General features: G+C 45.7%; 1 protein-coding gene across 1 annotated transcript in view; it reads left to right on the plus strand.

Moving 5' to 3' along the window:
* Positions 1-27,376, plus strand: part of LOC149871352 (solute carrier family 9 member C1-like) — a 200,449-nt gene that overhangs the window by 57,460 nt on the left and 115,613 nt on the right. The window contains exons 9-11 of the mRNA XM_090034612.1: positions 4,093-4,213; positions 17,853-18,019; positions 22,615-22,755. Of these exons, the coding sequence (XP_089890738.1) occupies positions 4,093-4,213; positions 17,853-18,019; positions 22,615-22,755 (429 nt within the window). The remainder of the gene's footprint in view (positions 1-4,092; positions 4,214-17,852; positions 18,020-22,614; positions 22,756-27,376) is intronic.

A 27,376-nucleotide genomic window follows, 5' to 3' on the forward strand; every position in this document is an offset into this window, starting at 1 on the left:
CCCACATCCACAGAACCATTCACGTCATCATAGAAGGCATTCGGGTTGATCAGGCATGACCTCCCCTTGGTGAATCTATGCTGACTTTCCTAATCACCTTCTCCTCCAAGTGCTTAGAAATGGATACTTTGTGGACCTGCTCCATGATTTTTCCAGGGACTGAGGTGAGGCTTACTGGTCTGTAGTTTCCTGGATCTTCCTTCTTCCCTTTCTTAAAGATGGTTACTATATTTGCCCTTTTCCCATCATCTGGGATCTTCTCCAGTTGCCACAAGTTTTCAAAGATAATGGCTGGTGGCTTTGCAATATCAGCCAACTCCCTCAGCACACTCGGGTGCATCGCGTCTGACCCAATGGACTTGTACATATCCAGGTCCTCTGAGTAATTTATGACCAGTTCTTTCACCACGGTTGGCTGCTCACCTCTTCCCCAAACTGTGCTGCCAGGTGCAGTAGTCTGGGATCTGGCCTTGCCTGTGAAGACTGAGGTGAAAAAAGGCATTGAATACTTCAGCCCTTTCTGCATTTCCAGTCATTAGGTTGCCTCCCCCATTCAGTAAAGGACCCACACTTTCCCTGATCTTCCTTTTGTTGCTGACATACTTGTAGAAACTCTCCTTGTTAACCTTCATGTCCCTTGCTAGCTGCAACTACAATTGCACTTTGGCCTTCTTGTTTTTATGCCTGCATGCCCAAGCAACACTCTTATACTCATGCCTCGGCCTTTGTCCAAGTTTCTGCCTCTTGTAAGCTTCCTTTTTTGTGTTTTAGCACACTGGAAGGTTTCTTGCTAAGCCAATAGTTTAGAGTGACCATTCCCATTTACCTAATTATTACTCATCTTATAGAGAATTGCTCCATGCACTAAGATTATTTGAGATATTTGCATTATATTGATGATTGGGCCAAAATAAATACAATTTTTGCCTTAGAAATGTTTTTGGCTGTAAGTGAATGTATGTATTAAGCTACTGAGGCACAGGCAGCAGCAGAATGGGCCCCCTGGGGACTTCTTCTGGTATTGCTGTTCACCCCACACTTGCGGCTGAAGGCAGGGCTGTGCCTTCTGTGGCAAAGCCTCCTGGGGAGGGACATAATTCCACATACCCTTCATCCCAGATATACTACTGGGCATGGGGTTGTGTCTGCCTGGCTGCAGTGGCCAGCAGCTGTGCAGGGCTGCCCTGCTGTTGAAAAGAATCCTAGGGAAAGAGAGGCCACACTGGTGCCACCTCTAAGTCCGTGCCATAGGTTGGTGCCCTGCTCATCCCACTCTAGTTACACTACTGGTTCACAAGCAGATTCTCACTTGTGAGTCTAGCTCATATCCTTGAGCTTTGATCCAAGACTCTTTTACCTTAGCAGTACCTGTGGAGTATGCTCTAGAACAGGGGTTCCCAATGTTTATGTGCCCAAGAGCACATTCAAATTTAAAAGAAAAAGCAGTGGGCTCCAATATGAATATTAAAGTTTAGAATTCAGATGAATCCAATCATCCCATACATTACTTAAAATCGCATTAGATTGAAAACTTCAAAATGCAGCTTCCCTTTACTTGTATTCTTTTGAAGTTTTATCCATGGCGCCCACAGGCACTGCATAAGGAATCACTGCTTTAGAGTCTAAACCCACTCTTCCTTGGGCTCCTACATTGCAAGGATATAAAGCAGTGTGCACTACCCCTGCTTCTTAATTTTTTTTTCCAGCCATCTGGCTGGAAGTGGAGTGTTTCTACTTTTCCTAGCAGCCTTCAATCCTGAAGGAAATGTCTGAACCTACCCATATTTCTTACCATTCTCAGCACCATTCTGGGAGATCATTTCAATGCTTTTTATGTTCTTCTTTCTGATGGGGCAAGTGGTAGTGTTTAGGCTCCAGCTGGGCACCTTTTTCTTCCCCCTTTTCCCATCTCAGTAGCACTGCACCATTTGTTTTTTTCTCTTAAATTGCTCTGGATTGGATCCAGAAAATAGCTTTGCCCAAAACTCATTCTCCAGGATTCATACCATGCCCTTCATTTGATGGCTACGTGAAGTGTCTTTGTTTTGTCTGAGAGATATTCGTATCCCTGATTGCTGTCTTATCTATCACTCTTAAGTAGAGAGCCAGCATTTTATTTTTAGAAAGTTTTTTTTTCCTGGCGATTCTGTGCAAAATTGCAGGGAATGCCAGATTTCACAGTGATTGTTTTCCACAAAAATTGCAAAAGCACAAATTGAGTAGATCCCTACATATACTGTCTGCATAGTGCACCTTACATGACAAGAGATCTCTCAGTCCTCCAACATCCCACAGTGCTGTGCACTGCCCTCCCACCATCCCCAAGGGGACTGGGAGGGAGGGAGAGCGGTCTATTCTGTCACTCAGCACTCCATTCTCTTGGTTCCTATAGTGGGCATAGGACATTAGGCCACAGCATGCCTACTGATAGCCTGCCCTGACCCTGCAAGAGGAGAGGACAGCTCCAGTCCTAGGGAATCCAGGCTGAAGTGTAATTACTGATAGGCTTCACTCCCCTTCTGTATGTGAGAGGGGGAGCAGAGCCACAGGGCTAAGCAATCCCCTATCATGTGCCTTGACCTGGAGAGCACATTGCTCCATGCTTTTTTCTGTTATTTTTTTTACCACTTCAGCCCTGGGGGCTTCACAGGCAGGATCACATCTGTTTACATCTTGAGCACTATGAGTGTAACTTTTGTCTGTGGTCTTAGTGATTTTTGTTTGTTTGTTTAAAGAAGAATTTATTCCTTGGTTGGTCATGTCTCTCATATTATGTTTTGTTCACCATATGGAGCTATTATACTTTTAAGTGATGATCATTTTGAAGGGTCTATCCTGCAGAGGTGAGGGACACATCAAGTAGAAATGTAGGGGTTGCAAATCCCTCACAAGAAGGGCAGTGGAATGGCTAGATGCCTTTAGCCTTAAAGTGTGAGTAGTGTTTGGCAAACTTAGAATAGAGATACTCAGCATTCTTGTATGAATTTACCTTCCCAAACAGAATTTTTGGGGACCTCTTTTACATATTGTCTCCCCTGAAATGATAAAAAAAATGCTTCACCTTACAAGGACTATGAACGTTGAAGAGAAAGCTTTCAAAGTCCTAAGAAATAGGTATTTCTTAGCTGGGAGGAGTTTAAGTCCAGACAAGGTGAAGAGAACAATTGGTTTGATTAGTGTTGAACTCTATTCACTTCTGGTACAAATGTGACAGAAACTAAAAGGTAACTTTGACTTAAATCCTGGCTCATTGAATTACACATGGCCAGGATTTCACCCCTGCCATGAAAGAATAGGAGAGAAGAGGGACAGTTAATACAGTTAACCCCAGCATGTAAACAGCTGCCAGCATAAAAGCCATGTTTAAGTGAAACAATTTAACTATTTCCTTGGTATATTAAAAGGAGAGCCCATCAACCCAATAAAACCAAGAACAGATCAACTGAAAGTATAGTGGTTGGTGCAAATCCATCTTGAAATGCATGTAGCACAACATGTTTCAGATACATCTGAGGAAATGCATTTCCTTGGTAACAAGTTCACAGATAGAAGATAGAGCTGAAGCTTAGACTTGTGGCTTGCCAATATCTCATGACAGGGCTGTCCCTAAGGGGGAGGGGGGCCAATCGGGGCAACTGCCCTGGGCTCCGTGCCTTGGGGGGCCCTGCGGAGCTAGGTGGAGCGACCACGGCAACTCCACGCTGCATTCGCTTGCTTCACATTCAGCCACTTGCTACCCCGCCCCCGCTGCTGCCACCAATGGCAGTGGCAGCTTCTTCGGGTCTGGGGCACATGGGATTGGAACAATGGCAGGGCTTCACATGGGCTGACTTGCCCCGGGCCCCACACCCTGCTCGGGTCAGCTCTGTCTCCTGAAGCCTCCCAGCAAAAAATCCAAAATGTTTTTGGAGAAACAGGAAATAGCATCAAAAGTCTCTTCTGAGGGCACTGTTATAGAGAGTGTTTTCTTGAGAAATAGTGTTTGCCATTCCCAAAGCAGGCAGCTGCTAACATGAAGGGAGACTCTCATTGAGCAAAAACAATCCCAGAAATCAGTATCATAACATACTGTGGTTTGCCATCACCTCCTAGGTTTGTTGTCCTCAGGAACAACCTCGCTTGGCCAAAAGGTTATTCAAGCAGGATATCAAGAGAATCACTGATAACTTTGCTCAGTATATCCATTATCTTTTCATTATGTTTCTCTTTACAGGTGAGGAAAAAAGAAGGTTGTATAACAGAAGAAAATTACTTGTTTGTAATTCCTTCTATTGTAGTTGTCATCTTTCCTAGTCTTTGCTTTCCTTCTTGGATCAGGGTGCTAATTTTTGCCTATCTGGTAGTTCCTTGAATGTCTTCTGTTCTGGAATTCTTATACTAGTGTTGAATTAAAAAAAATCATGGTTCGTTTCTCGGGAGGTGGAAAAAAACTTTCAGCTTCAGACACACTTTATTAGCAATACAAAAGGTATATATTTGCAAATAGGGTCAGAGGGAGAAGACAAAAGATCAAATCCCTCTGCCCCCGAGCATAATCATTAGCAGGCTTTTATCCCCTCTCTCCTGACCACGTGTGCAGAAGGAGGAATTTTTACAACTCATTTCCGGTTCATACAAACATATATGTAAACATGTCGCTTCATACATCCCATGTGCATTACAATTAACTACTTAAGTATGCGGGGCGGGTAGGCTTAATATGCATTAGGTTATCACGCGTGTGTGGATGGGACTCAAGGTTACTCAAGGTTCATCCTGAAGGCAAAAAATGGCATTTGCTCTTATCTTAGCCTTAGGAATGTGGGGTCATGAAAGAAAGTGTGATTTAGTGTGACAAAGAGATAGTAAATTTGCAGGACAGAGAGGGAGTGATACCTTTAGTACAAAGGGCTTTTGGTGGTTTTTCCCTTCAATTTCCAACCCCCCCCTTCCCTCTCCCATTAAGGAGACAAGGATGGGTAGCAGCTGTGTTCTTTTTTTTTTTTCTTTTCTAAATCTGCTATTGATAATGCATTTTTAATAATATTTCTAACAATATCCCCCCTCGAGATGCTTTCTGATCTTTACTTCATTCGGGCATATCAAGATAATTACGAGGAATTTTTCTGAGGACCATGACCTTTGCAGCAGTCTGTGCTTTTAGAGGGACTGCTGCGACCTGCATTCCTTCCACTGTGGTGGTTATCAATCTAGTGAGACAAGGAATAAGGCAAGGGATAAAAATCAAACCAGTTAGAGCACACAAAAGCACAAACCCTACCTTTTTCCACCAGGGTCCTCCAAATAATTGAAACCACCAGTCCTTATTCCATGTGGTTTCCCACGTTTGTATTGGTACATGGGCTATTTTTCTAATCTCTTTGGCAATCTCTAAGACTGCTTTCCCGTTGTCATCTATTTGGAGGCAACAGTTAGAAAGGTTGAGCTTTCCGCAGACTCCGCCTTCCTCTGCAAGTAAATAGTCTAAGGCCATCCGATTTTGGTATATGGCTGCTCTCATCTGAGAACTTTGTCGGGCCAATAACTCGAGAGCAGTGGCGGTCTGGTTAGTAATTACTTCCAAGACTGCCTGCAACCGGATGATTCTATTCAGCATATATATTGGTGTCCGGTATCCCCAACTCCCATCATTAGCCCATGTAGCTGGTCCATAATACTCAATAATCCTCTGAGGGGGCCACTCATCCTTCTTCCACTTTTGGGAGCTACCCTGTGTCAAACTTACATCAATACTTCTCTTGGCCCTTTTCCAATCATCATACAAAGAGACTCCTAGCTTATTTCCAACCTCAGACGGTAACAAAAAGAAAGCTGGTACAATTACTCCCATATAGCAAGTTCCCGTCCACCCCTGTGGTAGTATTGTATAGGCCCGTCGTCCGCAAATCCAATAGTATCCTCTTAAGGCCCTATTTTCTCTATTGGTGGCATTTGGAGGGGCCCAACCATAGGGCATCTCGGGAAACCCCAAGCCTCCTTCTGGACCCAAAGGACCAGCAACTGCGTGGCCTCCTTTCATGGAACATTCCCATAGTCCATCCTGGTTCTTGTCTGTACAATCTGTCCGATCATCACTTTGATTTGTGGCACTCCAATATTTATTAAACCACACAATTGTTCCATTGGGATGCTGCCACACTAGCCGATTATACCCTGGGCTATTAGGATAATAAAGCCGTTCTAATCTTGTAAGGTTCATCCACCTTACTTTTAAAGTCCATATGCAACGGGTGTGTCCCAACCTTTTTCCTGTACCATTATTACTGATGCAATACTCTCCTAACGCCACTTGGGAAAGTTCCCAACTGTGGTTCTCATCCCATTTTTGACTAGTACTCTTAACATCTGCCTTACTACTTACTAGCCATTTCGGGGCCAAAGGAAAAGCCCTCCAAGGCCACTGGCCTCTGGCCTCCCGAAGCCCCCCACAGGCCCAGCAGTTGGTAAGATTAAAAGTACCTGCAATTCTTTCCATCATATCAACATACAAATTTGTCCCTGGGGGAGCAATTTGGGAAAGCGAGGGTGTGAGCCAGCGGTTAAGGCTGCTCAATTCTGCTTCTTTCATTATGCAGATAACAACAAGGCACATTAAGATTCCCACCATATTTTCCCTTTTACTTTCTTGTCTAATTTTCTGAGCTTTGATTAAGCCGTCTCAGGCGCACTTGGAGATCACCAGTAGGTTCACAGCTCCACTTGCTGGCTTCTTGTTCCGAAGACGACTCAGCTTCCGGAGTGAGTTCGTCTTGGGAGATGTTGTCCTCTGACGCTTGTGGATGTCGTTTCACACGAGTATGGTGTATCCAACGATCATGGCCAGTAATCTTTACAGCGGTGTGGGTTGTTAGAAGTACCTGGAAAGGGCCACTCCACCTCTCAGTCAAAGGCTCCTTTTTCCACCGCTGCACCAAGACCCAGTCTCCCGGGGAGAAGTCATGTACCGGTACATCTAAAGGCAGACGCTGAAAGGAGGCTGCATACCTGTGAAGAGAAAACAAGACAGACTGCAAGGCAATAACATATGTATGAAGTTCACTATTACCTAATTCAAAAGTTACATTCTCTCGCATCCCAGGAGGTAAGACTCGAGGCGGCTTGCCAAACATAATTTCATATGGGGTCAATTTGAGGCCCCGTCGGGGAGTGTTTCGAATGCAAGTAAGAGCTAGCGGCAATGCTTGAGGCCACTTAAGGCGTGTTTCAATACAGATTTTGGTGAGCAAAGTCTTTAAAGTTCTATTCATGCGTTCCACTTGTCCTGAACTCTGTGGTCTCCATGGTGTGTGTAGTTTCCAAGTAACCTTGAGAGCTTGTGCGACTTCTTGAACCACTCTTCCCACAAAGTGTTGTCCTTGATCCGACTCGATGGACTCAGGCAGGGAATACCGGGGAATGATCTCCTGTAACAAATACTTCACTACTGCAGCTGCAGTGGCAGTCCTGGTGGGCCAAGCCTCGACCCAACCAGAGAGCTGGTCTACCATGACAAGTAAAAACCCGTGATGTCCGGATCGTGGGAGCTCGGCAAAATCAATCTGCCATGCCTGTCCAGGGTACGCTGCCCAGGGTCTACCTCCCATTGGCACAGGGGGTTTCCTTCGAGGGTTTACTTTCTGGCATGTAATGCACCTGGTAGCAATGCGCTGAGCTTCTACATATAGCCCTGGGGCTACTGCTTGGCGGATCATTAGATCACCCATAGCCAAGCCTCCCATATGGGTTCTTGCATGAAGCTGATGCAGCACTTCCCGAAGCAATGGCCTGGGTATCATGACCTTTCCTCCTGGTACTATCCACCACCCCTGGGAGTTCTTTTCTGCACAAGCTTTCTGTGCAAATTTATCTTCTTCAGGGGAATACTGTGGGACCAAATCCTGAACGTATGGCCATATGGCATGGGACATAGCCTGCTTGGATACCTCTTCCGCTTCTCCCCCAATAAATGCAGCTTCCTTTGCTGCTGCATCAGCCTTTGCATTTCCAAGCTTATGCTTTTTCTCAGCAGCCTTCCCATGGGCCCGCACATGAATGACTGCTACCTCTTTAGGCTGGTGGAGTGCCTCTAGTAGTTTGATAATCTGGGGGCCATTAGCAATCTTATTCCCAGAGGCAGTAATGAAACCCCTTTCTTTCCACAATAGTCCGTGCGCATGGACTGTAGAAAAAGCATAGCGAGAGTCAGTGTATATATTAACTTGCTGGTCTGTCCCCAGCTGTAATGCTCGGGTGAGCGCAGTGAGTTCCGCGGCCTGTGCTGACCATGAGCTTGGCAATGACTCCCTCCATACTACCTTATCCAAGGTTACCACTGCACATCCTGTTCGTCTTTTTCCATCGATGACAGAGCTGGAGCCGTCCACAAAGTATTCAACATCTGGGTCTTCAATTGGGTCCTCAGCAAGATCAGGTCGCACCTGCGTGGTCTGATTCAGGACCTCAAGGCAGTCATGCGTCGGTTGTCCTGGCTCTGGCAGCAAGGTTGCAGGGTTTAAGGCTGTAGTATGTTTGAAAGTAAGTCCTGGATTAGAGAGCAAAAATATCTCATACCGTGATTGTCTGGAGGGGTTAAGAAATTTCCCTCCCTCAGTCCCTAGGATCTGGGGAACTCCATGAGGAGTGAGTATTTCCATATCCGCACCCATGACTATCTTCTGGGCTTCTTCAACAACCACTGCTGTGGCTGCCACAGCCCGAAGACAGGCTGGCCACCCGAGTGCAACTGGATCTAGAACCTTTGAATAATATCCCACGGGTCTCCAGGTCGGGCCCGATGGCTGTGTCAGCACCCCTGATGCAACCCCTCGATTCTCATGAACATACAGTCGATATGGCTTTTTACTGTTTGGGATGGCTAAGGCTGGGGGCTGGGTTAATGCTGCCTTCAGCAGATCAAAAGCATGCTGCATTTCTTTATTCCATTTCCATTTAGTGAGACTCTCCTTAGTCAGGGATTCATACAGTGGTCTAGCCTTCCCACCGTAATCTGGTATCCATAGTCGACAGAACCCAGTTAGCCCTAGGAATGCTCGCAGCTCCTTGGGTGACTTAGGTGGGGTTAGACCTTGAATCGCCTGTATGCGATCTGCACTCAGGGCTCTGACTCCTTTTGAGAGCTTATATCCCAAAAATGTGACTTCAGGCTGACATATTTGGGCTTTTTCTCTAGAGACTTTATATCCTTTTTGTCCCAGAGTGTTTAGGAGTGACCTGGTGGCTTCCTCGCAGAGCTGCAAGTTTGGGCTTGCAACTAGCAGGTCATCCACATACTGGAGGAGAGTCACTGCGGGGTGTGATCCCTTCCATTCCCCCAAGTCCTTCTGAAGGGCAAGTCCGAAAATATGGGGGGCTGCTATAAATCCTTGTGGAAGAACTGTCCACATGAGTTGGGCTTTATGGAAAGTATCTGGATCCTCCCATTCAAAAGCAAACAATTTTTGACTCTCTCGGTGAAGAGGAATAGAGAAGAAAGCATCTTTCAAATCTAGCACTGAAAATATTTCAGCTTCCCCCGGTACTTGTGTCAAAATCGTGTGAGGGTTCGGGACTACAGGATGGTCTGAAAGGACCTTCTTATTTACTGCCCGTAAGTCTTGGACCAGTCTGTATGAGACCCCATCTGCCTTTGGCACTCCAAGGATGGGGGTGTTATAGGGTGAGGACCCTTCCACTAGCCATCCGTACCTCTTGTATTTCTCTATTAACGGCTTGAGTCCAGCTCTGGCCGCTCGGCTGAGTGGGTACTGCTTTACCCGAACGGGCCCCTCCCCTTCCTTGAGTACGATCCTTACCGGGGAGACGAACTTAGCTCGTGCAGGGGTTCCATCAGCCCATACTGAGGGGTCTACTCCAGTCATGTGATCTTCTGGACTTACTGCAGGGCGTCGGTCCTCCAGGAGAGCCACCTGATAGTTCGAGCTCTGCTTGACAGGTAGCTGGACCACCATCTGATCGTCTCTGAAAAAGATCTCAGCTTACAATTTTGTGAGTAAGTCCCGCCCAAGGAGTGCAACCGGGCAACTTGGAGAATACACAAAGGAGTGCTCGAGCAAATGGTCTCCCACCTTGGTGAGGAGTGGTTTACAAACAGGGAGTCGAGTTTGCATTCCCTCAATCCCTTCCACAAGTACATGCTGTTCACTAGTTCCTGCACAGGGGGGTTTTTCTGGAATCATTGAAAATGTAGCCCCAGTATCCACCAAGGCTTCAGAGTTTTTGCCACCAACCCTAATGGTTACCATGGGATCTTCTCGGGCTCCAACCCGAAGGGTAGTGGTCTTAGATCCCTGTCCCCTTCATTCTGAATCCTCACCCTTGTCTTCTGCCCGCATGAGGTGACCTCTCGGTTCCCCCTCTCTCTTCTCCTTCAACTTCGGGCATTCCCTCTTCCAGTGTCCTTTCTCCTTGCAATAAGCACAAACATCTGCTCCCACTCTTTCTCCCTTCCTCTTCTGTATCCCAGCCTTTCCAGGGTTCCCTCCAGTTATAGCAGCTGCTAGTGCTGCCATCTGTCGCTGAGCCTTTTTATCCTCCTTGCGCTCCTGCACTTGCTCACGATTCCCATACACCTTATATGCAATTTCCACCAGCTCTGAAATCGGTTTCCCAGCACCTCCCTCAGTTTTCTGTAACTTCTTACGGATATCAGCAGCAGATTGACCAATGAACATAAGATTTACCATGCGCTGGTTATCTGGGGCTTCTGGATCCAGATCCGAAAACCTGCGAAACGCCTCATACAGCCTCCCAAGGAAAGCTGAGGGATCCTCCTCTCTTCCCTGTCTCACCTCATACAATTTAGACAGATTGGTAATCCGAGGCACTGCCTTTCCCATTGCTTCCACTATAATTCCCAAATACCGTGCACTCAGCTCTCTGCCCTCTGCAGTATGATTGTCCCATCCTGGCTCTTCTACAGGGTAGGTATCACGCAGAGTACGACCAGCAGCACCCTCTGACTCAACTCTGGCTGCCGCAATACGCTCTGCTGTACCTAACACTAATCTCCTCTCCTCCGGGGTTAGGAGAGTCTGGAGCATCATCTGGACATCAGCCCAAGTGGGTCGATGAGTCTGCCCAATAGATCGAAACAAATCCCTCATCTTTTCAGGGTCTTCACGAAAAGAGGGGCTCTGATTTTTCCAGTTAAATAAATCTGAAGTGCTAAATGGGGTGTAGACAAAAGTTGCAGTGCCTCCTTCCCCAATAACCTCTCGCATCGGACAGTTCAACACCGGCTGTGACTCTACAGGCTTGCGCAAATAATAACCCTTATTTCCTGATTCAGATGAGGCACTTGGCTGAGGCTCACGCTCTAACTCATTAGGTATGCATTGGTACGTCGGTGGTGGTCTCTCTAAGGGAGGGGGCGGTGGTGCAGAAGAACTGGATGCCGAGGAGGCGTCTGACTCATCTTCGCTACCCGACAGGGCAACCGGAGCACGGGTCCGGTACTTAGCCAATTCAGAATTCCCCCCCCCATTAGACTCAGGAAGTACAGGCGGCGCCCCCCGAGCCTTTTTCTTAACAAGCATCACATGAGACTTTGCTAAGTAATTCTTAATCCAAGGTGGCTGATTTTGAACCACCCACAACCAACAATCAATATAAGGAAACTGATTCCAATACCCATTTTGCATAACAATTTCATGGATAGCTATCACTTCTTTTAGCACAAAGGATCCTTTCGGGGTCCAGTGGACCCCAAATGTTGGCCACTCGAGTTGACAAAACTTAGTTAAATCACCTTTTTTCATTTTTATTCCATAATCGGCCGGCCTTGCAAATTTATTAAAATGACGTAATAAGACTTTTAGAGGGGTATCAATATTGTTTTCTACACGAGAGCTACTCGTACCCATTTGCCCACAAAAATGCGCCCAATGCACACCAAATACCAAAAAGATCTCAACAACAGATGATTTACAATGAGAGCTAAGCCTAGAATTTCTCAGCAAACTTACACATCCTTTGTTTTAGATCCGTACACCAGATTAGGCAAAGGGAATTCGTATACTCACTCAGATACCCCAGAGATCTCGATCCAAATTCCAAAGTGTGTCTGCCTCTCCAGAAACTCAGAATTTACATAGGATACTTCCTTTAACTTCCCGGATATTTGGACTTAAACCTCAAATACCAGGGTGAGTCCAAAGTCGGCTCGGTGTGCACAAATCCCTGGTACTGGAGGTGCTCCGTCACTGAATTCCGGGGTAGTCCTCGAGAAGCCCCACGTTGGGCGCCAATTGTTGAATTAAAAAAAATCATGGTTCGTTTCTCGGGAGGTGGAAAAAAACTTTCAGCTTCAGACACACTTTATTAGCAATACAAAAGGTATATATTTGCAAATAGGGTCAGAGGGAGAAGACAAAAGATCAAATCCCTCTGCCCCCGAGCATAATCATTAGCAGGCTTTTATCCCCTCTCTCCTGACCACGTGTGCAGAAGGAGGAATTTTTACAACTCATTTCCGGTTCATACAAACATATATGTAAACATGTCGCTTCATACGTCCCATGTGCATTACAATTAACTACTTAAGTATGCGGGGCGGGTAGGCTTAATATGCATTAGGTTATCACGCGTGCGTGGATGGGACTCAAGGTTACTCAAGGTTCATCCTGAAGGCAAAAAATGGCATTTGCTCTTATCTTAGCCTTAGGAATGTGGGGTCATGAAAGAAAGTGTGATTTAGTGTGACAAAGAGATAGTAAATTTGCAGGACAGAGAGGGAGTGATACCTTTAGTACAAAGGGCTTTTGGTGGTTTTTCCCTTCAATTTCCAACCCCCCCCTTCCCTCTCCCATTAAGGAGACAAGGATGGGTAGCAGCTGTGTTCTTTTTTTTTTTTCTTTTCTAAATCTGCTATTGATAATGCATTTTTAATAATATTTCTAACACTAGGAAGAAAAGGGAGTGCAGATGCTTAGTAATACTGGTCTTATAACCTTGTTTTTTGTTAGGTGATGCAGTAATTTTCTCTAGTCATAATTTTTTGAAGTGAAAAGAAAGAATGGTGACAAACGGAATTCCTGATAACAATTCTTTTCTTATTTAGTCATTCTGAAAAGAGCAAAGAGGGTTAAAATTAGCAAAATTAGAAATTAATAATAATATCTTCTGGGATGGTGGCATCTTTTGGGAAGATATGTAGCGTGATATCCTGTTTTTCTTTTTTAGATATTACTGCATGCAGGAGTGGCATCATTAATGACATTGGTGATTAATTACACCACAATGAAAATGCTGGTTACAAGATTAGGTAAACATATCAATTGATAGTATTAAGGAAGAGAGGAAATATTAAAAGTAATATCTTTCTTTGAAGAAATTGACATTCAGTTAATTAAAAAACCTGTTTTATTCAGTTCTGGACCATTTGTTGGAAATAATTTTGAATGTATTAATGCAAACTTACTTCTTACAGTGCACTGATGAATGTAGACATTCTTTGGACAATTAACAGTGCAAAGTAACTAATTATAATGTATTAAAGTTACAAAAACAAGACATGATATAAGAGATAATATCAAAATTGAATTCACTCTAATTGCAATATTACTTTATCAAGTGCAATTATCATTGTACATCTGTACAGAGGTAATTTATTTAAAATTATTTTATTTAAAGTAATTTATTTATTTATTTAAAATTTTATTTCTCTGAAGGCTCAGTTATTTATGTAGATCTAAAAACAACATTGGTTCACCATTTCAATTCTGCTCAAGCAAAAGCAACAAGAAATAAGATATATACTACAATCATAATGTAATGTTTATAAAACCTAGCAGATGGTGGTCCCAATTCACACAAGTGGTTAAGCACATGCCTAATTTAAATAAAATATGTAGCTCCTTGTTAAACTGGGACATGCACTAGGCATGTCCCAGTCAATTTTATTTGTATGTCGGTAGTCTGTGTATTTAAGTTTAATACTATATTTTCTCACATGCAACATACCCACAAATAAAATACACACTTTATTTTTGAAGGCAGAAAATAGAAAAAAAATATTTTTCCACTGTCATGGCTAACTGTGACACAGAATCAGTCCTCCTGGAAAAGCACAGAGACTGCTTACAGGTGTTAAAAAAAATCCCCCATAAAAAACAGTGCCTTGTTTTAAACTGCCGATAGAGGAAGCATGTTAGGCCATTTGGAGATGAAACTTGGCCCCTAAATTGAAGCGGTGGGTTTTTAAAAACACCACTTCAGTTTTGGGCTGATTAAACCCCTGTGTCACGCACACACACCACTGACTTACCTGCCTCTCTGGCGGTGGGGAGGGGAGGGGAGGGGAGGGTGGGCTGCCGGTGGGCAGAGCGCTCCCTGGGCTGTGGCAGGGGCTGGTGCTTCCCTCCGCAGCAGGGCCCCCCCCCCCAAGGCAGCACCTCCCTGCAGGCACCTGGCTTGGGTGGTCCCAGGGGCCACCACAGTTATGGAGGGAAGTACTAGGCCCCCCACAGAGCTCAGGCAGGTGGGCTCGGCGGGGGGAGGGAGGATCAGACTCACTGCTTTTCTTGGGTGGAGCCTGCTTTCCCAGGCTGCTGCCAGGCTGCCTGCAGGTCTTCCTAGAGAGCCACGGGGCTGCACAAAGCCCAGTGTTTCATTCCATGGTTGTAAGGGCAGCAAACTAAAACTCCTCAGGGCTAAAACTCCTCAGAGTTAAAACTCCTCAGAGTTTTAGTTTGCTGCTCCCCAAGTCATTTAAGGTGCATTATGCCACCAAATTTCCTACAGTGGCTGGGATTAATGCGCAATACTCCGCCAAGTTGTGCAAACACTGACACCACTGAAGTGGTGGAAAAGCATTTAACCCGCTTTAAAGTGTCGTGCACACACACCCCTCTTTTCATTTACACATGGCCTTAGTTGGCCCCAGCTCACTCAACGTCTATAGCTCAAGCACTTCAGTGGGGCTTTTTTGGAATTTTATCTAATAGCTGATTCAATCAGCTATTACATAAAAGCTTCAAAAAGCCCTGCTGAAGCACCTGATCTATACAGATGCTGCAGAGCTGAGCTGAGTTAAAATTACGCACTGCTACTTCTGGTAAAGCGCATTAATTGGGCAGGGTAGGGTGGGATTTAACATCTGTGAGAAGCCAGATTGTCTAGGAAATGTTACATCAGGAATGTTCTGGTGTGGCAGACTTATGTCTTCAAATGTTACACTTCAAAGATATTCTGTGTTTCCAGGGGGACTTATTTTGTATCATGCAAGGTTAGGCCCCAGGCCCTTGCAACCGGTAGTAGTGAGACTGTTACTTCTTTAGTGTAAGTAGTTCTTTATAAGACTCTGTATGTAGAGTGCTGTCTTCACATCACAAACCTCATCAAAATAATACTAACCACTTACTTGCTGCTTTGGATATAAGCTACAATGTCAACCAGTAGCTACAGCTGTGAGAGGGTTTGCCAAGCAGAGGAAAGTGGCAGATACCTTGGCAGCTGCATGACCTGCACAGTGTCTCTAGATATGCTCCTTTTCCAGCAAAATAAATAACTTAGTTGGCTTTTTTTTAATGCAAAAGTAGCCTTTGTCTCTTTAGAACCATTGAAGGATACCTTTGCTTATGGGTAAAAGAGATTATTTTAAAAAGGAAGGTTTAGTGTTGTTTAATAACAGAAAAAATAATACAATGAAATAATTATTTTTATTTATTGTTATATAAATGTTGTTCTCTAAGAAAGCTTGGGTTTGTGTACATGGCACAGTGCAATATTGTATAGGGATACCCAAGGTAGGTTGAGTGAAATCAACTCTGTAACTGACAGTAGCAGAGGGTGGGGTCTATGATCTTGAAAACAAGGATACAATCAGAATTCGGTCCTTCATCTCTGGAGCTGGCAGGAGGCACTCCTTACTTCCCACCTGCTTCACGAAGATGGGCCAGTCAGCTGAGGGTCTGATCTGCCTGAATCCTGGCTGCCTGCCTCTCCCTCCCCCCTCCAGCCCCTTCTTGCCCTAACACCCTGAGGGCTCTCTGCCTCCATTCCCCTGCCTTGCCTCTGTCGCCCTAGGGCTCCCTGCCTATCTGTCCCCCACCCTCATTTCCACCCTGCAGGTTGCAACATCCAGTTCACTTAATCCAGATCGGCCCCCAAGAGGCTTATTCCACTCTGCTCTTCTCTGAGAGCTCTCAAACTGCCCACATGAGAATGCACATTTGTCTGGCTGCTGGGAGTGCTGCTCAGCCACAGACAACCTATCTCAGCAGGAAGAGGGACACTCCAGAGTACATTTCTGAGTGTGCTCCAAAGTCAACATGGACAACAGGTTAAGTCTTACTAATGCTGCCCCTCAAATCAGCTCCCAGAGCCAGTGCCTCTCTCACGCACTGTAGTTATGGGAAATGGCATGCAACCACACCACCTGGACAGTAATATAATTGTATGGATGTGTTCTGTCTTGGCTAATTAGGCTTAGTGAAAAGGGGTGAAATAACCTGAACAGAGCACCATGTTATTCAGCTATACTGTTTTGGGGATTCAAACCAATGTCTCTGCATGGCATTCTACTGCATTGCATAGAAACAGCTTATTCAGAGCTAGCCCAGATATTTATGTGTTGTGCTATGCAGGGCCATATAGACCCTTTGGTGTCTTTGGATTTGAATAAAATAGCTAAAACAAAAATAATTTGGCAGGCTGGGGCATAAGCCCATATGAATATGGATACATTTTGCAAAGATTTTTGTTTAAAAGTTTTAAAGAAGTGCTTTTGGGAGAGATTTGAAGAAGGAAAGTGCACAAAAAGAGTGGGGCAATTCCAAGCACAAATAGTGGGATTAAAGAAATAATCAAAAAATGAGGTGATACAGGCAAGAAGGAAGGTGGTGGGGGCAAAGGAGAAGAAAAAAAGATGAAGAAGGGAAGTAATTTCTGTAAAAAACCTCTAATATTCCCAATATCACAGTACAGTACCAAAATAACTCCTCAGTTAAATCACCTTCAAAGGGGCAAGTGGACTGCTTAGGAAAGCAAAATAAACATTAATTTAGACAACTACAGACAAGAGCAACCTAGTAATCCTAATTAAGTGTCACTGGTTACAATAAGGTCCCTGCCAACACATTACACTTAAAATGTGATTAAGCAGTTAGTCATGTCTTAAGCTGTGAGCCAGCTACATTGTCAATCAACTAATGGCATGATAAAAGGAGAAAAAAGTCACAGGTATTTTACAAAAAGTGTGTAATAATTTTGTGGTTGGTTCCTATCACACCATTAATTGAACGTGTAGCCAGGTGTACTGGGAGTCCTATCAGCTGATAGGGCTCCCAGCCATAGGGGAGCACCATCACCTGGCAGCCACAGGGGTACATGAGCCCACAGCTGATGCAGGCTCCCACATGATGCACCCGTGCAGCTAGGATCCCGTAGCTGATGAGGCTTCCAGTTGCGGGCTTATACCATCTGCCCCCAAGGCTGGGAGCCCCATCAGCTGAGGGGCTTCCAGTTGAGGGAGCTTGCACCAGCAATAAGCCATGATGGTATCTAATGCACGATCTCACAATCATGCCTCCTGCTATACAAGTGTGGCAGAAAGTGCGGTTGTGTGGTTCATGCATCAGATCCCATTTAATTTTTACCATCACATCTGAAGGGAGCTTTTGGTACCTGTAAAGGAATGAAGCTTGTGACAGCAGCATACTGCAGCTGCTACAAACTGAAAAAGTTGCCTGGAAGAATCCTATGACTTCTCAGGGAGAAAATTTCAACCTGCTCCCAGTGACTTTTCAGGAAGGTCATTCAGGTGGTCAATTATCTTCCCACCTTCCAACATTCTCTCTTTCACATCACACAAGTATACTTATTGATAAATGCTTTCACTTTCCTTCATTCTATAGATCTGTGTAATATTACCCTTCCAAAGCGTATGGCAATATACAGTGCTGTTCAGCGAATAAAAGAAATGCAGACCAATGCATTTTCCATGCTAAAACTTGACAGATTTTTAGCTGATGCAAATTGGAACATGACTGAAGAAGCAATTCAAATTGATTACCCTTATGAAGTGAGTAATTAATATTTATCATATTTATTCTTTCATACAAAGAAAATCCTGTAGGAAGAGGTTAAAAAAAAGTGCCTGAATTGAAAGACTGATTAGTTGGTTTCAATTTATGATAGTATCTATCAGAAGAGTAGATTCATAAATATTAGGTTTACAAAAGAAAACTATAATGATAAAGAGGGCTCTGTTATGATGGAAGAATTTGATATTGATATGGTAGTATTTGGATAAACTGGAAAGTTCGAAAAATAAAAAAATGAGTTGTATGTGTTATATATATTAGTTTTGTCTATCGTCATCTGTTTGAAGCCAGTTTCAGAGAAGAAAGGACTTTATGGAGGTAGATATGAAATGTATAAGAAAAAATGATGACTAATACAATACTTGACCTTCATTTACTTTTAAGAAATGACATTACGAAACTTGTACTTGAGTGCATGTCTGGAACACAATGGTTGCTAAATTATAATAATTTTACTAAAATTGGGAAGGAACGCTGGGCTATTTGTCTGTCCTCCTATCTTCCTCTGACACATTGCAATTTTTTTTAGTTTTCTTCTATAAAGCCCAGATGGCTTTTGGCTGTGGTGCATGAGAGCAGCCAGAGTAGATATTCTTGGGAACACTCCCACAGGGGAGGTTCACACCAAAGAGCATTGTGTCAGGCTTCCATAAACGTCTTCATTAACCTCCAGTAAAGGTTTTACATAGAATTTATATAGGAGTGACAACATATAGACAAATTCAATTTGAATGACCTTAATTCAACATTTCTATTCTTTTTCTGTCATCTTAAGGGTCTTTTCCCCCATACAATTATATTTGCTTTGAATTTCCAGGATTTCTAATGCCATATTTTCTTGCATATATAACACACTCTTTTTCTCAAAAAAATATCAGCTGCATGTTGTAAGCAAGGAAATATTATAATACCAGGTTCTGCAGTTAAGCCTCAGCTAGGGGGGAAATGAAAATAACACTGTGCATACTCCACAGGGAGCAGCACAATGAACATGTTGGGCTCCCTTGCTGCTGCTACTCAGTTACTGTTACCAGTATTTTCAAAACTTCCCTTTTCTGCATTCTACCTTTCAAAAAAAGTTGTGCATCTTATTCAGGGGCAATTTGTATGTGAGAAAATATAGTGATCTTCTTACAAGTAAAGAACACACAACCATCCTTTGCATAGAAAGGAAATAAGAGTTACTGTGATATATTTTCAGAAAGATCCTGATTTTCTGTATAATCACAGGATTTTGGCTGCTTACAGATGTTAAAAAAACCCATTTTACCAGAAGAGGCAGCATGTTAGTTTGACCCAACTTTGCAGCGTCTTTATAGATCAAACTCTTCCGTGGGGCTTTTTGGCAGTTTTATCTAATAGCTGATTCAATCAGCTATTAGATAAAAGTGCCAAAACCCCTGCACTAAAGCGCCCAATCTATATATACATTGGGTGAGCTGGGTCCAACTAGCGCACTGCTTCTATTGGGTATGTGCTGGGCTTGGCATGGGAGCACACTGAGTTTAAAGTGCTGTTTTGGTTTTCTTTAATGTCTGTAAGCAGCCCTTGATACTATAATTTCTTTCGCATGAAAAAACACCATATTTACTCAAGGTTAAGGTAAGGGTTTTCTCCTATTATCTTAGATTTGAGTACAGGTCAGGCAAGGAACTGCTGCAGCTTCTGACAGAACTACAGTGTGTGGAGCAGGAGAAGTGTGGGAAAAGGAGATGTATGGTGCAGGAGGGGGTGCATGTGGGAAAGGGTGATGGGCAGAGTGTGAGGGAAGGGATGTGCAGAGCAAGGGAAGCATGGGGAAAGGGCACAGGGGAAGGGGCCTGGTGAAAGGGTGCCAAGGAAGAGAAACATGGAGCAAGGGGAACTTAGGAGAGAGTTACAGGGAAGGGGTATGTAGTGTAGGGGAAAGGGCACACAGTGCTGGCGGGGATGGGGAAGGGTTGCATGGTGCTGGGTGGAGTGCAGAGGAAAAGGCAGTGAGGGAGTATGGGGGAAGGGATGTGTGGAGCATGGGGAAAGGGAAACATAGATTGCTAGAAAAGGGGAATGGGGAGTGTTGGAAAAGGGCACAAGGGAAGGGGAGCATGGAGCAAGGGGAGCATAGGAAAATGGTGCAAGGAAGGAGCACAGAGACTGGCAGGGGTAGCTATTGCAGCTCTAGCTGTATCCCCAACCTGGGTTGGAGCCAAGAGCTGGAGCCACTGCTACCGTCCAGCCTGGTCATGTGTTCCATGCACCCAGCAGGGACAGAACCAGAGCAATTGAAAAGGTAGATTTCATAGATTTCATAGACATTAGGGCTGGAAGGGACCTCGGGAGATCATCGAGTCCAGCCCCCTGCCCAAAGGGCAGGAAGTCAGCTGGGGTCATAGGATCCCAGCAAGATAAGCATCCAATTTACTTTTCAAGGTGTTCAATGTAGGTGCTTGAACCACCTCCGCTGGCAGACTGTTCCAGACCTTGGGGGCTCGGACAGTAAAGAAATTCTTCCTTATGTCCAGCCTGAAACAGTCTTGCAGGAGTTTGTGACCGTTCGACCTCGTCATCCCTTGGGGCACTCTGGTGAACAGACATTCCCCCAGATCCTGGTGTTCACCCCTGATAAACTTATAGGTGGCCATCAGATCACCCCGAGCCTGTGCTTTTCCAGGCTAAAGAGTCCCGTGGCTCTCAGCCTGTCATCGTAAGATCTGTTTTCCTGACCTCTGATCATGCGCGTGGCTCTCCTCTGGACTCTCTCAAGCTTCTCCACATCCTTTTTGAATTGTGGAGCCCAAAACTGGATGCAGTACTCCAGCTGTGGCCTCACCAAGGCCGAGTACAAGGGGAGAATGACGTCCCGGGATTTGCTCGAGAAGCATCTATGGATGCACGCCAGCATTTTGGTTGCTTTACTAGCCGCAGCATCGCATTGCAGGCTCATGTTCATCTTGTGGTCAATGATGACCCCCAAATCTCTTTCTTCTGTAGTGCTAACCAACGTAGCACTGCCAAGCCTATAAGGGTGCTGCAGGTTTTTCCTCCCAAGGTGGAGAACCTTGCATTTATCGGTGTTAAACACCATGAGGTTCTCGTCTGCCCATTTGCTGAGCTTGTCCAGGTCAGCCTGGATCACCCGCCTATCTTCTGGCGTGGATGCTTTGCCCCAAAGTTTGGTGTCATCGGTGAACTTGGCCAGTCCACTCCTGACTCCAGTGTCCACATCGTTAATGAAGATGTTGAACAGTATGGGTCCCAGGACAGAGCCTTGAGGGACCCCACTGGTCACAGGGCACCATGATGAGTGACTGCCATCAATCACAACCCTCTGGGTCTGACCACGAAGCCAATTTCCCAGCCAGCGGATCATGGTGGAGCCAAGGCCACAACTGGGCAGTTTGGCCAAAAGGTGATCATGGGATACCAGATCAAAAGCTTTTTTGAAGTCAAGATATATGACATCAATCTCTTCTCCCTTGTCCAGGTGATAGGTCACCTGGTCATAGAAGGAAATGAGATTGGTCAAACAAGACCTACCCACAACAAACCCGTGCTGGCTGTCCCTTAGGATGTTAGCCTGGGCCAGTCCATCACGGATGGCCTCCTTAATAAACTTTTCTAAGATCTTCCCCAGGATAGAAGTCAGGCTAATGGACCTGTAGTCAGCCGGATCCACTCTCCTCCCTTTCTTGAAGATCGGCACCACATTGGCCTTCTTCCAGTCTTCAGGCACTACACCAGAGCACCAGGAGTTTTCAAAGATCCATGCCAGGGGCTGTGCTATGACGTTCGCCAGCTCCTTGAGTACCCTGGGGTGCAGATTGTCAGGGCCGGCTGACTTGAAGGTATCCAGCTTCTCAAGGTGTTCCTTCACGAGGTCAGCATTGATGGACGGTAGGGGATCCCCCTCACCCAGATTTCCCTGTCCTATAGCAGGCATAGGCGTCCCATGGGACTGATGAAAGACTGACGCAAAGTACCTATTTAATAGGTTGGCTTTTTCTTGGGCGTCAGTTGTCAGTTGCCCCATCTGGTTTAGCAGGGGTCCAACATTGCCTTTGCTTTTCCTCCGGCTCCCCACATATCTGAAAAAGGGGAACAACAGGCATCAGGGGAGTGGGGAGAAGTCTAAGTGGCAGGAATGGAAAGGAATTGGAAGGTGGAGGACAGGAGGCAAGCCCAGGAGGAGGAGCAACAGGCAAGGCAAGGACAAGGGTCATGGGACAGGTTGCCCACCGCACAGCTGCCGCTTTCCCTGCCATGATTTTCCCTGTGGCAGTGGTGGGGAGGATGAATTTAAGAGGACTTACAATAACTAGATTTTAAACATTTTCCATGTTTGGCATCTAATAACTGGGAGTTCTTAAATTCAGGGTTGTCTTGAATTTTGATAAATATGGTACTACAAGTTTAATCTCTATTATCTTGGTGAATATTGTTTGTGTCAAACTCAAAATAGAGCTTAAATTAGATTTTGTTAATAGTATTTTTAATTTCTTACTATTTTTTAACAGACTTCCGTAAGCTTTCTTTTTTTGGTTCTTATGCTGCTGTATGTCAGTCACTTCAGTTTTTTCTTTTTTTCTTTACTTAGTTTGACACAGAAGAGGTTTCCCAAGTTGGTCGAAGGCTGAGATGTCCAAATTGTAACACAGTCATTTCAAATGATACAACACGTCAACAAATTGCTGACTTTCTGGAAGAAGCCAGATTACGCCTTTTAACAGCACAGATAGTTAGTATTATTAATTCTGTTTGGTTTTATTCTCATTTTCTCTTAACACATTTATTTCAGTGTTAGTAGTCTTATCTCTTAAAGCAAGATATGCTATCCCATAACCCATACTTCATTAGAAAATTAAATGTTCTCTAGCCTGCATTACATGATTTAAACTGAAATATTTGGATCAGACTTATCACTTGAGGAAGTGGAGGGGACTGCCTCCCCAACCATGGCCCTACTGCCTCAGGAGCATCTCTTGTGTGAGTCATGGATGCTCTGATCAGTTGCTGTCCTTTTCCCTGTGCAGCTGCTAAGCAGCTTGCCAGCTGGCTATCTGCTGCATCATACGGGTAGTTCTCACTACTCCTTTACCCACTTTCTGCCAGGCTGTGGGACCCCCAGGAGTAGAAGATGTGATGTTTGATAGGCTCTGTATCTCAGAAAGATGGTGGAATGAGGAAAATCAAAGAAAGGCTGTAATGCGAGGATACAAATTATTCAGGAATGATAGAGTAGGTCATATTGATTGGGGAGTGGTACTCTACATCAAAGACTGCATCAAATCATATATGATAGATTTTTCAACTGAGAAGAGAGGTAACATCTGATCTCTGTGGATAAAAATTCTGGGTTTCAACAGAAAAATACATGTGGGGAGCAGTTGGTTCTGGAAGAGGTAAGAGCATTCTTGGCCTAGTCCTAAGTAGTGCAAAGGATTTGGTACAAAGGGTAAGTGTTACTAAGTCTCTGTGCAATAGCAACCACAGTGCAATTGCGTTTGACATCCATGTAGGAGGGGAGACAAAAAGAAAATATACCACAGTAGTCTTTAACTTTAAAAAGGGAGAAATAGGGATACCAATTTTAAAAAAATCTGTTTAACCTGTTGTAATTACAATGCTTAAACAATTAATTGTTATGGCAACCCCACAGCAAGTGGAAGGGAGGGTGGAGTGACAAGGAGGAGAGTGAGAGAGGGACTAGTACCTAATACAGGGATGAGCAAAACATGGACCATCTGCCAGATCCAGCCTGCCAAGGGATTTTGTCTGGCCTGCAGTGAGGCCCTTGGCCCTGCCCAGCCCAGTTGTGGGGGGCAGCCCAGGCTGAGGTTCATGCGGCCTGTGCTGCTATCTCTAGGTATACAGCAGGGCTGGGGTGATGTGGCAGCTGGACTCGCTTCCTAGTAGCCCCAGTGGCAGCACCTCCTCCTACCTGCTGCAGCCACTGGACCCGCCTTGCTGCCTAAACACTCTGCCCTGACTACCCCAAACCCACTGCCAGGGGCAGGACCTATGTGGACAGGGCTGTGAGGATGATACGGGACCATGGGCCAGCAGGGGGCAGTGTCTAGGAGTGGAATGTGCAGGTGGAGCTTGGACCATGGGCCAGGATGTTGGGGCAGTGATAGCGCAGGGGCAGAGCCATGATCTGCCTGCACACCCTTGCAACGGGCACCAATTCCACAGGCAGGGGTATGCAGGGAGTGGATCACAGCTCTGCGCTGGGCCCCAGCTCTGCACTGTCACCACCCCGAGATCCTGGCCCTGGACACAGCTCGCCTCCTGTCTGTGGCACCTATCTGCCTGGCCATGTGTCCTGCCTATGCAGGTCCCAGCCAGTCTCCATGGTGATCCTGTGATCATGGGCAGTGACAGCATGGGGTCAGGCCCAGGGCAGAGCCGTGATCCACTCCCCAAATTACTATGCCTGCAGAACTGGCACCTGTTGCAGAGGCATGCAGGATGTAGATTGTGGCTCTGCCCTCGGACCCTGCCCCACACTGTCACAGCCCCATAATCCCAGCCCTACCCACCCATTCCATTCCCCGTCTGCCTGCAGTCCCATTCTAACCACTTAGCCCAGCATGGACCAGAGCCACTTGGTGAGCTGTTACAGGGGGTCGGGGTGCTGACCAAGCCTGCCACGGCTCACCAAAACTCCCTAAGTGGCCCTGAGGCCCAAATAATTGTCCACCCCTGACCTAAAAGCTAAATTCTGCAGACCCTGGTGCATCTGCTTGCAGCATCACCCACTGCTAGCTTCCAGCAGCTCAGGCTCTGTGGCGGGCGATAGGGGTCTCCTGGATCATAGGCTGCTCATGGCAGGTGGCAGGGAGGCTGCCAGCAGCTGCACTTTAGGGGTCCATGGAGCCTAGCTATAGGTACTAACACCCACTCCCCCTTGCCTCATCCTTGCCTCTCCCTTCCTCTCTCCCGTCTGCCCTGCCACCATCCAGTTCCTGCTGGGGCACCACATGATTTCTCTTCTTCCCTTTCCCTGCCGGACTGTACCCTCCCCTGTGCTGAACAATAACTGGTAAGCTATAACCAGTTATCACTGGGCTTATCATTTAAACGATTGATCATTTAACTGTTCACATCCATAGTTAGAAAGAAGTTAAAAGAGGCCCCTGTGGAGGTGATGAACTTGAAAGCAGCATGGGAGCTGCTTAAGAACATCATATTGGAGGCACAGAGCAAATGCATACTTCAAATTAAAAAAATAGAAAGTGGACCAAAAGAAAGCCAGCATGGTTTAATAGAAGAAATGAAGAAGCAATAAGTAGAAAAAGGCATCTTTCAAAAAAGAGGAAGACAAATCCTATTAAGGAAAATAAAAAAGCATAAACTTCATCAAATCAAATGTAAAACCTTAATAAGGCAAGCTAAGCAAAAATTTGAGAAACTTGCTAGAGCTAAAAGGTAACAATAAACATTTCTTTAAGTACATTGAAACCAAAGACCTGCACTAAAGATGACAGGGCTACTGCTGAGCAACTAAATGCATTCTTTGCATCTGTCTTTTCTGTGGAATGTGTTAGGGAAATTCCCTTGCCAGATCCACTCCTCCCTGACGACAAGTCAGTGGAGCTGACCCATATTGAGGTTTCAGTAAATGAGGTTGTAGAGGAAATTGATAAAAGCTAAAGAGTTGCAAATCAACAGGACCTGATGGCATTCACCCTAAAATCCTGAAGTAGTTCAGATCAGAAATTGCTGAGCTCTTAGCTGTAGTATGCAACCTGTCACTAAAAATAGCCTCAGTACCAGAGGACTAGAGGGTTGCCAATGTGACTCCCATATTTAAAAAAGACTCTAGAGAGGAATTACAGGCCAGTGAGCCTAACTTCTGTTCTTGGAAAAATGATAGAAACAGAACTAAAAAATAGTTCAGCACATGGCCCACTGGCTGGCACTGTATCTGAAAGGGATCTGGGGGTGACAGTCAACCAAAGGATGAATATGAGTCATTGGTGTGATGAAGTCACCAGCAGGACAAATAGAATTCTGGTGTGCATCAGCCAATGCTTTACCAATAGATCCAGAGAGGTGCTCCTCCCCTTCTATTCAATGTTGGTGAGGCCACAGCTGGAGTACTGTGTCCAGTTCTGGGCACTGCACTTCAAGAAGGATGTGGATAAGCTCAAAAGAGTACAGAGAGGGCCACCTGCATGATCAGGAGCCTGGGGGATAGGCTCTATGAAGAGAAACTCTGGGAATTGGGCCTGTTCAGTCTGAGTAAGAGAAGACTGAGAGGCAACTTGATAGCCACCTACAAGTATGTCAGGGGCAAACACCAAGATCTAGGGGAGCAGCTCTTCAGAAAGGCAGTCCTCAGGAGGATGAGGTCCAATGGGCACAAGCTAGTTGAGGAAAAACTTTGGCTAGACATAAAGAAGAACTTATTTTCTGTAAGGGTAACTAGTAGGGCTGTACAAACCTTCAGGTGCTGATTCAGTGGCTGAATCTCCAAATCTTAATTGAATCAGAAGGCCAATGAAAAGGTCCAAATCCATTTGGAGCTCTCTGAATCTATTCGGAAAAGATTCAGAGGGCTTTGGTGATTCAAGCAGTCTCAGCTTGCTGCAGCAGGGAGCTGAACCCGGACTCTGTGCTGGTAAGTAGCAGGGGAGGGGAAGGAGGAGGGGCTGTAGGCCCCATCCCCTGAGTGCCCCCCTGAGCCCTGCCTGCTGTTCCTGCCCCGTCCAGCCTCAGCTCCCCGCCCTTTGGAAAAAAAAAAGCCCCCACTCACTGGCTGCTTCCAGGCAGGGAGGTGATTTCCACTGTCCCCGACAGTCCCATGCCACATGGGGGGCTCTGCCACGAGTCCTCTGACCACTGCCCACTCTCCTAGCCCCCCCATGGCTGCCCTGCCTGGCCCCAGATCCACTCTCTTTAAAAAAAAACAAAAAAACCCAACCCTGCACTCACTGGCTGCTGCAGTGGCCTTGGAGCATCTGGGGGCTCGTGGCAAAGCTCTCCATGCATCATGGGGCAATGAGGGGTAGCGGGGATGGTTCCCCCGCCTGGCAGGAGCCAGTGAGGTGGGACTTTTTTTTTTTTTTTTTTTTAAAGGGCTGGGGGGTGGGGCAGTCAGGGCAGTGATGGCAGGGGCTGGGAGAGTAGATGGGGGACAGGGGACTCATGGCAGAGCCCCTTACATGGCATGGGGCAGCGGGGATTGTCCCCACCCCACAGCAGCAGCCAGTGGGTGCAGGCTCTTTTTTTAAAACAGCTGGGAGCTGGTAGAGCAGGTGGGGCAGCCATTGGGAGCGGGTGGGTGTGTGGGGCCGATTAGGAGATTTGGCTGATTCAGCTGCAACCGAAGCCCCGAATCAGATTCATCTGAA

Source organism: Crocodylus siamensis, chromosome 2, assembly GCF_052110815.1.
Source record: "Crocodylus siamensis isolate JL-2025a chromosome 2, ASM5211081v1, whole genome shotgun sequence".
Taxonomy (NCBI): Eukaryota; Metazoa; Chordata; order Crocodylia; family Crocodylidae; genus Crocodylus; species Crocodylus siamensis.